The sequence below is a fragment of the Lacerta agilis genome, chromosome 17, assembly GCF_009819535.1.
Source record: "Lacerta agilis isolate rLacAgi1 chromosome 17, rLacAgi1.pri, whole genome shotgun sequence".
NCBI classification, from domain to species: Eukaryota; Metazoa; Chordata; class Lepidosauria; order Squamata; family Lacertidae; genus Lacerta; species Lacerta agilis.
This window is the reverse complement of record NC_046328.1, coordinates 22,416,641-22,429,396: the sequence shown is the minus strand read 5'-3', so window position 1 is coordinate 22,429,396 and position 12,756 is coordinate 22,416,641. Positions and strand designations below refer to the sequence as shown.

The 12,756-nt window shown below is 48.9% G+C and overlaps 1 protein-coding gene across 1 annotated transcript in view; it reads left to right on the top strand.

The window, feature by feature from the left end:
• Window positions 1–12,756, top strand: part of COPA (COPI coat complex subunit alpha) — a 33,659-nt gene that overhangs the window by 7,944 nt on the left and 12,959 nt on the right. Inside the window, exons 8-18 of the mRNA XM_033174139.1 lie at window positions 40–139; window positions 910–1,045; window positions 1,573–1,655; window positions 3,045–3,195; window positions 3,663–3,729; window positions 4,299–4,374; window positions 6,659–6,741; window positions 7,783–7,922; window positions 8,507–8,592; window positions 9,515–9,653; window positions 11,227–11,389. Coding sequence (XP_033030030.1) covers window positions 40–139; window positions 910–1,045; window positions 1,573–1,655; window positions 3,045–3,195; window positions 3,663–3,729; window positions 4,299–4,374; window positions 6,659–6,741; window positions 7,783–7,922; window positions 8,507–8,592; window positions 9,515–9,653; window positions 11,227–11,389 — 1,224 coding nt within the window. The remainder of the gene's footprint in view (window positions 1–39; window positions 140–909; window positions 1,046–1,572; window positions 1,656–3,044; window positions 3,196–3,662; window positions 3,730–4,298; window positions 4,375–6,658; window positions 6,742–7,782; window positions 7,923–8,506; window positions 8,593–9,514; window positions 9,654–11,226; window positions 11,390–12,756) is intronic.

Genomic DNA, 12,756 nt, shown 5'->3' with positions numbered 1-12,756 from the left:
GGCAGCCTCGGCCTGAGATTAGTTCCCTTCTTCTCATAGGGGCACGACCGTGGTGTGAACTGGGCCGCTTTCCATCCCACCATGCCCCTCATAGTTTCGGGGGCTGACGATCGGCAAGTCAAGATCTGGCGGATGAATGGTAAGAGCCGCCCTCTTCCTCCCTCCCTCCACGGAGCCAAGTTGGGAGAGCAAGGACCCAGCTGCACACGCTGCTAGGCTGGCTGGGCACTTAAGAGGAGGAACCTTGGCTCCAGGGTGAGAACCTGATCCAGCATTGTTAGCTTTTTAGAAATGAGCCCGGCACTGGAAGGAATCGCTTCTCTGGTAGGTTAGGGGAAGAAAGCGGGCAAACCTATGCCAAGCTGCAGTAGGAGATTGCAGAAGCCTTAGGAATGCCTTGCCGGCCCAGTTCAAAAGTCCGTCTGGCTTGAGCTTCCTTGGGAGGCTGGTAAGCAGAGCCTGGAAGTTATGGCCTTTGGTTGTTATCCTTCTGCCAGAAGGCCAAGGCCTTTGGAAACTAAGTTGCAGGCACTGTTCACCACTGGGCTGCCGTTGGGGCAAACTGTGTTTTAATTGCTGCCTCCAAATGTGTTCTGCATTTTAACCATTAACTGCATTTTAGCTTTTAACTCATTTGTGCTCGTGACTTATTTTGTAATGTTGTTTTTAATTGTTGTAAGCCACCTTGAATCCCAGCTTGGGAGAAAGGCGGGATATAAATGCATTAAAAGGGTAAAAACAATAAGCACCTCAAAAGGCTGGGCACCAGAACTGCTCTAGGCAACTCTCGGGACCAATTCCCTGTGTAGGACCTTGTGGAGTTGCTTTGCAAGCTCGAGGGGAGGGTCCCATTTCCCTGACCTCTCTGCCAAGGAAGTGGTTCATGATCACCGGCCTTCTTATCCTTAGAGTCGAAAGCCTGGGAGGTAGACACCTGCCGCGGACACTACAACAACGTCTCTTGCGCCGTGTTTCACCCCCGCCAGGAACTCATCCTCAGCAACTCTGAGGACAAGAGCATCCGTGTCTGGGATATGTCTAAGCGGTAAGTGCACCATCCTGCCTCCCCTTCCTGATCTCGGGATATTGGGCCCTGTACTCTTTAAAAGAATACATCCTGGAATGCCGAGTGCCTGCCTCGAATACACAGGAAGCTGCCTTATAGAAAGTCAGGCTATTGGTCCATCTACTCAATTTTGTCTGCAGTGACTGGCATTGGCTCCCCATAGTTTAAGCAGGGAGCTTTTCCCCAGCCCTGTCTGGAGATGCCATTGGGGATTGAACCCTGGGGCCTCCTGCTCACAAGGCAGTAGCTCTGCCACTGACCTCTGGCCTTTCCCCTGCGTAATGGAGGGATCCAAAACTCAGGGCCACCAGATCTTGGGGTCAGGTGCAGAGGTAGTGTTAGTAAACCTTTGGTTGATGTTGGCCAAATTTAGTCTGCAGGCCAGAGGTTCCCTACTCCTCTGTTAGGAAAACACTGTAGCTGCTTCGAGGCTATCAATTGAATAAAGCAGTCCAGTTGTTTTGTGTTAATTAGTCTGCTTCTGTTTTTCATTCTCCCCTTCCCAGCACGGGAGTCCAGACTTTCCGCAGGGATCACGACCGCTTTTGGGTGTTGGCAGCTCACCCCAACCTCAACCTCTTTGCTGCAGGTAATGGGATCTGTTCTTGAAGACACTCTGGATTTGATGATGAGCTTTCACTATATGCCAAAAAAGGATCTCTGTCACCCAGAAGGCAAACAGATTTATGGTGGCATCTGCTTTTGTGATTTCAAGCCCATGTCATGGCATGCACAAAATAGTCTTTGCAGTTGGCAGATATAACCACTATATAATTTTAAAGAAAATGCGGTCAAAATGTCATGAAATGCAGAGGATCAGTTCATGGAAAGCAGTTCATGTACCTAATAAGTTGGGACTGTCCAGTTCAGGGGTGGGGGGATCTTTTGCTCCAGGGGTCAGATCTTTTATCGAGCTTGGCCTCACAGGCCAAATTTGACAGGTGGGTGGGGCTTATGATCTGTCAGTCACATGCCATTATTACGACATCTCATGATTGACGTATGAGTGGGGTCACCCACCCACCTGCATCCCTCTTGTGGCTTTGCAGGTCTTCCCATGCTTTAATATCAATGTTAGAGGTTTAAAAGAGGAACACAGGGATACCTGGAAAGTGCCCTTTGAAGCACCTTGCACCTTCTTCTTTAAAGGTGCTTTAATATGCCTTTGCTTGCAAAACAGTCAAGTGTTCCAATGAATAATCTTAACCTGGCTGTGTTTGGAGAGAATACGTGGCTGTGGAACCTTGATCCGGAATGTGCTCTTAATGCAGATTGGGGCCCGGTGCTGATTTCCTGTTGAAAAGCTCTCTCTTCTGACTGCACATTATCCGCATATCTTCCACTCTCTGCAGACAGCATCTTTGGTGTGTGTGTGTCAAATAGCAAGGCAATTTTTCAGGCAAAAACCTGCATGGGCACCTGATCTGGTTTGGGCCCTGCAGCTGCTTTGTTTTTGTTGTGCTGTTGTTGCAAAACAAAAGAAAAATAAATTACCGCCAAGCACTAATAAAATAAACATTCATCCTGACACTAAGCTCCCAAGATAGCCAGGTTTTCAGCTGGTGCCAAAAGCTTGACATTCCTGCCTCAGATGGGGAAGAGGTCAAAGGTGCAGGGCCTCCACTGAGACAATAGCTGCAGGGGCTTCTCCTAGCCCCACCTTGAGATGCCTTAGGAAGAGTGTCTGCCTCGCAAGCGGAAGGTCCCTAGATTCAATCCCTGGCGTCTCCTGCCTAGAATTCTATAGAGCCACTGCCAGGCATTTTAGACAATACTGAGCTATAGTCTGTCTTGGTATAAGGTATAATCTGTTTCTGCACCTCTGACCTTCCACGTACATGGCACATGCTCCATCCTTGAGCTGCAACGCTTCAGCCTGGAGGACACACTACTTTGTCTCCCCCTCCAAAGTGCCGTGAGTGCTTGTAGCATTGGCTGCAGAAATCTTAACACGGCTGCCTTTCTCCCCGGTCACCAGGACATGATGGCGGCATGATTGTCTTCAAGCTGGAGCGCGAGCGGCCGGCATACGCTGTGCACGGCAACATGCTCTACTACGTGAAGGACCGCTTCTTGCGACAGCTGGACTTCAACAGCTCCAAAGATGTTGCCGTAATGCAGCTGAGGAGGTGAGGAGGTCCTCTTCTGCTCGATGACTTCCACCACTGTTGCTAGGTGGTTGTTTTGTGCTTCTTGCGGGCGGAGAAGGTGGCACGCGCTGCTTGTACACAAGAACACCAGAAGAGATTGCTGGATCACGCCAGTGGCCCATTGAGTCCAGCACCCTGTTCTCACAGTGGCCAGCCAGCTGCCTTTGTTGGGAAACCGGCAAGCAGGCCCCGAACACGAGAGCACTCTCTCTCACTGTGGTTACCAGCTACTGTTATTCAGAAGCATTACCACCTCCAACCATGGAGGCAGACAACCAGCAGAGCACCTTGCATCCCAGGACCTTTTTTTTAATTGGGGGGGGGGGTCATGGAGGTCCTTTCCTTCTGAGTCAGTGGCTGCTGCTTGAGGCCAGAGCTGTGACACAGGCCAGCTACTATTTGTGTTCTTCCCTGCTTTCCTCATTCATTACTTTCCTCCTTCTCAGCGGCTCCAAGTTCCCTGTGTTCAACATGTCCTACAACCCTGCAGAGAACGCCGTCCTCCTCTGCACGGTAAGCTGAAGCTAACCTGGAGCCCCACAAGCCCTGTTGGGTGACTTCATCTCCCTTTGCTAAGGGGTTTGGGGACTCATTTTGAGGCCTTGCCACTTGCGGGGCTCAGTCCCACAGGGGCGATGTGCATGTCCGCCTTTTCAGAAAGTGGAAGAACAGGCCGGCTGCCCAAGGAACTTGCTACTTGCCTTGGACAAAAGGGACCCTTCCAGTGCAGTATCCTTACTTCCCACAGTAACCAACCAGATACCTCCAGGGGGGCAACCCCCCCTGCCCCCCCTCAGCTTGTATTTGCAGATATGGATCCTCCAGATTCAGAGGTAGTCTATTGCCTTTGTGGCTTAATGCCCACGGATAGATCTTCTCTTCCATGACTTTGCCTAATTCTAGATTACTAAATCGGGATTACTGCAGTGCGCTCTGTGGGGCTTCCCCTGGGCTTGACCTGCAGGCCAGTGCCGAATGCTGGAGCGCGATTGCCAGGCAAAAGAAACAAGCACAATCAGTTAAAAGAAATCCTAGTCCCAAGAGAGCTAGACTGACGCGTAGAATTCTTCCTCTCTCCACAGAGAGCCAGTAATCTGGAGAACAGCACCTACGACCTGTACACCATTCCTAAGGATGCTGATTCCCAGAATCCTGATGGTGAGCTTTGCATCTGTTCCTCCCTGCCTCCACCACCTTCCCCCGCCCTCCGAAAATCACAACTGGGTTCCTTCTCCACCATTCCTGTGGAGCCCACATGCTCTTGGCAGGTTCTTTTGACTTGAAAAATTCATGTTTGTCCCCCTCGCTTTTACGATTGCAAATATATTTTTTATAAATCAGTTATTAGAAACTATCCATCCTGCCTCTCTGCCCAGCAGGCCGCCTCACTGGCTTGCCTGTCGTGATGGATCTCCTAGCAAAGCAGCTCCGTCCCAGGCAGGCCTCTCTGCTTCCAAAGTAGCTGTACAAGTGCCCAGTGCTCGTTCTCTCCCTCTTGGCCAATTCCAGACCAGGCGTGTAATCTGCCCATCAAAATGTGCCGCTGGAACTTCTTCCTTCCGAGTGCCTCTCGTTCCACTTGGGAGTTGAAGTTCCAGCTGGGTCTCCCCTGCCTCTGACGTCACGGCAGTAAAAGCTCCCGGAGTGAGTTCCAGTGATGCATGAGCCAGGCCAGCCTCCCGCATTAGCAGATTTATGGGCTCTGCGTAGCTGCCAGGCGCCATTTGCTATAAAGGCGATGTTACCTCCCCTTGTTCCAAGGCACAGAAACTCTGCTAGTTACGTTCCAGCCTTTCTGTGAGCTGAGCTCCTCCTGGCACTCAGGACTCTGGGGTGCTTTCATTTCTCACTCTTCTATCCCGCGATGTTGGTAGCTCTTGCAAGCAAATAGTTGGGCCGCCCAAATTCCTCACCATTTTCATAGCAGTAAGAGTGTTAAGGCTCTTCTTTTCACTTTGTGTGATGGCAAAAAGAGGAAAAAATGTTTCCTACTGTGCTTTCCAAACATGAAAATACTGGTATATTCTTGTGGCCTTTCCCTTTTTGATTATGTGCATTACCACCAAGTGGGGAACTGTTGGATAGTTTGCAGTTATTCACAGAGTAACCATGTAAGGAGGGCCCAGTATACTTATCCCCCATATAACTGACGGAATGGTATACCTGAAGGAGCATCTCCACTCCCATCGTTCAGCCCGGACACTGAGGTCCAGCTCCAAGGGCCTTCTGGAGGTTCCCTCACTGAGAGAAATGAAGTTACAGGGAACCAGGTAGATGGACGAGGTATAAATAAAACAACAACAACAACGGGGGTAGGAAGACTGAGGCAGCTAGCCTAAAAGACTGCTGAGTGAGGAGAGATCTGAGCTTGGGACATCCACGTCTGTTTTAGCGACTACACTTGATAATGTTGAGAAGGGGCAATTACCAGTCTGTTGGTTTTTTTTTTTTTTTGGTAATCTGCACTAGGGAAGGCTTTCCAGGTGTTATTGGACTCCAGCTCCCATCAAGCCCACCCAGCATGCTCAATGTTCAGAGATGATGGAAGTCATAGTTCAGCAACATCTGGAGGGCCAGAAGCTCCACACCCCTGATCTACATGGCTTTTGATGCACATTTTAAACATGTATTTATTTTATTTATATACAGTGGTACCTCGGGTTGCGGACACGATCTGTTCCGGGGTGCCGTTTGCACCCTGAAAAGTCCGCAACTCAAACAGCGATATTGCGCATGCGCCAAAGCGCGATATCTTGCTTCTGCACATGCACGAACTGCGCAGAACGCTTCTGTGCATGCGGACTGCACAGAAGGAAACCCGGAAGTAAACACTTCTGGGTTTGCCACGTTTGGAACCTGAAAAAACTCAACCCGCAGCTATCGTAACCCGAGGTATGACTGTGCTGCCCTTTGGCTGCAGGAAGCGCTGAGCCCTGCATCTCCGGTGGCCTCGCCTGCATGTCTGAAGCTGTCCGGATGCCTCACTCTCTGCAGTTCTCTCCTGGAGAGGCTTCTTCTCTTGACACTCGTTGCTTTGTGCTTCAGTGCGAGGCAACAGCTGCTGGAAGCAGAGGCAAGGGAGGGGCCTGTGTTGGCTACAGGACCCTCGGCGCTTGTTTTGTTTGGCTGCAGAAGCATAGCTCATTAGCGTGACATAGTGGCGTGTCAGCCAGGATGGCTGCTTCCTCCTGTGCCAGTCAGTCGTGGCGCTGGTTCCCCCAGCAACTGCTTGGCTCCTCCAGTGGACCACTTTGAGAGTCCAAAAGTATGTGTCAGAGGCAGAGAGGAGGAGGGCCTGGATCTTACATGTAGCCTGAGGTTAAATGGGTGATGGGGGGTTGGGGGGTAGGGAGAGAGCAGCTGATCCGCAGGAGCAGAGCTGGAGCAGAGCCAGCGGTATATGACTTAATGCTTGTCATTTATTATTCCACCCCACCCCCAGCTCCTGAAGGGAAACGCTCCTCTGGGCTGACAGCTGTGTGGGTAGCTCGGAACCGCTTTGCCGTCTTGGATCGGATGCACTCGGTGAGTGGGGAGAACCACATAGCTCAGTGGCAGGACATCTGCCTGGCATGCAGAAGGTCCGAGGTTCATTCCCCAGGGCATCTTCAGGGAGGGCTGGGAGGGACTCCCTTTCTGAAACCCTGGAGAGCTGGTGCCAGTCTGTTGATAAAATAGTGAGCTCGGTGGACTGAGGGTCTGACTCGGCATAAGCTTCGTATGAAACGCTCTGCCTGTCCCACCAAGCCGTGAGCTGTCTCTGGGGAGCAGCAGCCTTGCTTTCCTTCCCATGAGCCTCGGCTTCTCCTGCCTGAGCTTGGAACATCCACGAGTTTCATGGAATCCTGATAGAGAAACGTTGATTTAGGAAGAGAGGAGGGAAACCAAAGTCTTCTGAGAAGAAGACTAAAGCACAGGAATTTATTATTATTATTATTATTATAACAATTATTACTCACCTTCTAAACCATTGTTTCGAGATAATTTTACACATAAGATAATTAAAAACAGTTAAAAACACAAAGAGAGCAAATACGTTTAACGCAAGGCAGAAGTCCCAACAAGTGGGCACTCATGGTAGAGACCCATTCACCAAGCTGGGAAATCCTGTCAGAACAGAAATACTCTTTCTGGAAGGTGCAGTTATTCCCTGGCAGGGACGCTATTCTCCATGTTGCATATGGTGAGCCTGAAAGAATTTATGGCTTGGCTAAGTCCCCTGAGGCAATTCATGTCAGCCAAGATTCAAACGGAGCGTTCTGCTTCGCAGCTTAGTCTCAGCCACTACACTGCACTGCTGCTCTCTATTTCTCTCTCTTTCCCCTGCCACTCTTGATTGTGAGCTACCCCTGCAAGCCATTGACAGGTTATGTGGCAGATTAGAATGAGAAGGGACGAGGAAACACTGAGCAGCATGCAAAGGTGCTGAGCAGCTCTGTGCTCCGTGTGAGGTCCTGAGCCAGCGCCGAGTCTTGCTCTTCCAGATTTCGCTTTCATGTGCCTGATTTCTCTCTTCCCTCCTCTCCCTGATTTTTGTGGTCTCTTGTCTGCCTGCTGAAATGGCAGATTCTGATCAAGAACCTGAAAAATGAGATCACCAAGAAGGTCCAGGTTCCCAACTGCGATGAGATTTTCTACGCTGGGACTGGGAACCTGCTGCTGAGAGATGCTGATTCCATCACCCTCTTTGATGTGCAGCAGAAACGGTAAGAACCTTGAGCAGCAGTTGACCTCTGACCTCGGGTGGTGGTGGTGGAGTCCATCAGACAAACTCCAGGTGGGCAACGACCTTTACCAGCTTGGTCACTTTTATATGGAAGCCCAAGGCTGTAATTGTAGAACCCTCAGATTTCCTTCTCTCTGGATGGGGGAGTAGAAACACCTGGCCAGATTTGGCCCAGAGGCTTCCAGTTGCTGATCCTTACCAAACAGTTGCAGGTTTTTTTTCTATGAGCGCCTTTCAGCTGCCAGGTTTCCTTAAGATACCACAGATAACGTGCATATTGTAGGGTATCTGGGGGTGTTCTTGGCCACCAGGGAGTCCCAGAGAGCTGCCAGGGAGTCCCAGAGAGGAAGGAGAAGAGCTGGTTTCTGTGGGCCAGTTGAAGCAGACTCGGCACAAGTCTCACGTGGTCTGTAGGCTAAAGCCTTTTTCTGCCCGTGGTACTACCCCCCCCCACCAGTGGATTGCTGCTTCTCCTGCGTCCAAATAGTGGGCAAATGGGGGAGAAGGGAAGGTGGCATGTCCTGGTGTGGCTTCATGGACTGTGGGGCTGCTCCCTTCCTGCAGGACTCTGGCCTCTGTCAAGATCTCCAAGGTGAAATACGTCATCTGGTCAGCTGACATGTCCCACGTGGCTCTCCTGGCAAAGCATGGTAAGAAGAGGCCTCACTGGTGTCTTGACAGCTTTCGTATCTGTGATTTTTGTATTCTGGGTTGCTCCATTTTGCAGCTTCCTCATCTTCCCCCAATGTTTTGCTTTTGACTGTAAGCTACTTTTTAAAATTATCCTCCTCTTTTTTTGGGTGGGGGTTGGTGGAGTGGGGCAGAGGGGAGTTAAAGTGCCATACATAACTTTAGGGCTAAATGGTGTATTCAATTCATTTAAGGCTCTTTCCCAACAAGTTTACATGTTGGGTTTTCTGTAGTTTCAAATGGGTTTGCTGGTAGGCCTTTTTTGGGTGGAATGTCCTCCTTGAATGCAATATCACCTGGTCCTTTCTTCCTCACATTAGGGTAAAGGAAAGAGGGACAGCCTGAAGAGGAAGCCAAGAAAAATGGTTTCCTCCCCACTCCCCCTGGCTGAAAGCTACGGTGCAAAATGTGCCATAGGGTCCTGCCTTATCGCAGAAAATCACGTTGGCATCCTCCTGTTCCTTGTTAGTTACCCATGTTGCTTCAAAGGGTGGGAGGAAAGAATGAATAGGGTCTCTGCCCTGAGGAACTTGCAAAGGAAAGCCTTGACTGAGTGAAGAGAAGAGCCATTAACAGGAATGATAGTATGATCCCCATTTATTTCCTTTTCCTTCCTTCAAGGAGCTCACTGCTGCAGATACAGGAATCTCTCCATCACCCTGCTCCAAAGCAGCCTTTGGAGATAGGTTAGACTGAGAGAGACTGGCTGGCCCACAACTGCCCCCTAAGCTTCACGGCTGAATGGGGATTTGAATCAGGACCTCCTAGCCTAGGCACAACTACACTGTCCCAATGCCCTGTACTTTGGATTTGTTTCAGTTGGGGTTACTTAGGAGTAAGCCCTCTTGAGCATGACATCTCTCCTCTGCTCTGCCTCTCCAGCCATCATGATTTGCAACAGGAAGCTGGAGTCGCTTTGTAACATCCATGAGAACATCCGGGTCAAGAGCGGCGCCTGGGACGAGAGCGGGGTCTTCATCTACACCACAAGCAACCACATCAAATACGCCGTTACCACCGGGTAAGTGGGCAGCGTGAATGGACATTGTTGGTTGGATGGACAGGTTGCTGGCTAAGCATTGTCATTATCCAGGATGGTTGTAAATAAAAGTGCCACTTATTTTTACTTTGATCACTGCCCTCTGAGGCAATAAGCCAAAGCAACTCCTCCTCTCCTGAAGTTGCTTTTGGGCTTGCTTTTTCAGCAGCCACACCTGTGTTTTGAAGATATATGAATTAGCACTGTGAAGACAGATAAAATCGGATATGCTCATTAACAACAACAACAACAACAACACAAGCTTCCCAGGGACAAAGTACTCTGCATCATAGCTGCAAAACAGGAGTTCTCTCAAGGCTCTAAAAAGCTGGTGTGCAGCCATTCCCCAGTAGGATTTAGTAACAGCATTAAAATCCTTGTTGGCACTTGGTCTTGAGAGAAACCCTGCACTTGCTTTTTAAAGAGAGACATGCATGCAGTTTGTTAAACCATGGCTTGTTAGATCATCTGAGCCTTCTCCAGAAGTTTAACTGTGGTATGTTTACTGCCCAACAGACCATGATCTGAAGCCATGGTTTGTTGTTGGCTTGTAAACCTCGATTTGTTTTAACCGTGGCGTGGTGTTAAGTGTGACTCAACAGCTACTAGCCATGATGGCTGTGCTCTGCCTCTATAGTCGGGGGCAGCAATGCTTCTGAAGACAGTTGCTGGGAACAGTTACAGGAGGGGAGTGTGCTCTTGTGCTCAGATCCTGCTTCGAAAGTCTCCCCGTGGGCACCCAGCAGGCTCTTGTGCTCTTAGAAACAAAGCTGATCTGAGTGAACAGAAATGACAAGAGACCAAGAAATGAAAGGAGTTTGCCTAGGAGGATGGCTCGTTGATGTAAAGATCATGGAGCTTGAGTGCCCTTCCGCTCCCTTTCCAATCCCTAGTAGAAGCAAAGCCTAGTTAGAGCTCAATCATTATATTAAGTTAGTTTTATTATAACATTCCAAAGCTTATCCAGTAGCAGAAAGTGCCCCCCCACTTTCAATCTTGTTAATTTAAAGGGAGGGTCGTATGACCCCATTTATTGCCCATTCCCCCTGTCAGGCTCCGGGGAATCGGACCCCCCCCCCCCGTGGCAGTAAATAAGCAGATCAAACAAAAGGAGTGTTCGTACTAGATAAATTCTTTAATAATCACAGCGAGAGAATGCATATCTCTCTAAAAAATGGCGTTGCTCCCAGTAAAGGTTCACCCCCTCCGTCCCCATTAATCTATGTCACTCCTATGTTGGGTAATCTGAGCTTGTTGCCGTTGCGCTTATCACTTTCTTAGGCGAAGGGTGGGTGGGGTCAGGAATGCTGTCCAAGGACACAATCTGCCAGCTGTCTCTCTCTTGGCGTTTCCTCTTCTAGCTGTTCCTCACCCAGTATTTCCTAGCATTTCACCTCTGGACTATGCTCTTCTACAAACCACTGTTCTAAATCAATACTGTCCTCCTGCCCTTGGAAAGGTTCAGAAAAAGGGAGGGGGGGGCTCCCACCATTCCTCCTCGGTCCAGTCCCTGTCACACACACCCCCAACTCCTGCTTCCGCATTCCCCATTTAGAGACCACGGGATCATCCGCACCCTGGACTTGCCTATCTACGTGACGCGAGTGAAGGGGAACAACGTCTACTGCCTGGATCGCGAATGCCGCCCCCGAGTCCTGACCATTGACCCGACAGAGTTCAAGTTCAAGCTGGCTCTCATCAACCGGAAGTATGACGAGGTGCGTGCTGCCTGCTTCCTCCTGCCATCTGTGCCCAGCGCCGGGGAGGAGGGGTCTTCTCAAATGGCCCGTCTCTTGCGTCACCTCCCATATCTGTACAGTAACCGTGGAGAGTGGAGGGTGGCTGTATCTCTCTCTACCTCCTTGCCGCCTTTGATATGAGCAGGCAGGAAGTCATGCCAGGACTTCCATCCACTACTTGCCATAGAAATGTAAGGACACTGCTGGAACAGCAGAAGCAAGCCTGCTAGATGCTCCTAGGAGGCCGAGAGGTGCAGCCTGAAGGGAGGCACTTGAATTCATTTTAAGAATTATTTTTCAAATACAACATATATGGTAAAGAACGAATAAAGGCATATAAAGATTCAGCTTACAAAATTGAAACATTCCCCTTAAGCCTTAAACCTTAGAATGCTCGATAAGCTGTTTGCAAACACCATAAGAAAATCTTAATTTCTTAAGAAATCTTAATTTCTTAAGAAATCTTAATTTCTTAAGCTCTCTCTCTCTGGAACATATAACTGGAATTAATTTACAGTTCCCCTATGAAAATAATTCCTAACAGGAATTTTATTAGGGGTGCGAAGGAAGAAACCACTTGGTTCCATTTCTCCATAGCTATAATTATGCATGGCATCCAGTACTTAGCAATTAGCATTATAGCTGCTGCAAGAATATTCATACACAATTTAACATTTTATTTTTTCACCTATTTTCACACATCATTTTTTTTAAAAAAAAAGGCATTCTGGGGGTCAGAATTATCCTTTGCCTAAAATCCACACGCATAATACCAATTAAAATGGTATTGTTTTTTTTAACTTTCCACCAAATGTGTATTAGAAGCAAACAGAGCTCAACTATCAGTACAGCTTTTCAGACTTCATAGGGCCAAAGGACCATAGATACATAACAAGACAACCATTTTTCTTTATTGTCCCGTTCAGTGGAATTCACAGTATCTTCTTATCTAGGAATTTGTAGTCATTTGTGGTCCTTTTTGTTCCCATTCAGATCAGATTCCCACTTTAATTTGCTATTTATTTTGTTTCTCCTGAATTTGGCTGCCCGTCAAACTCATGGGTGACCCCAAGATTTTGTGTTACTGGAGAGGGGGCAATTTCCCCCTCATTTACTTCCATGCCTTGGAACAATCTAGTTATCTCCCCCGTCCCCTTAAAGTGAAAGCTTTCGTGTTTTCCTCTTAGGGTGTCCCAAACATCCTGATCATTTTGCATGCTATCCTGCAGCTCTGATGACCAGAATGATACACAGTATTCTATAAAGGCATCACAATACCGATCCTTTCATTATCTATCCCTTTCCTAATAACCATAGCACTGAGTTTCCTTTTTCAGTGCTACCAC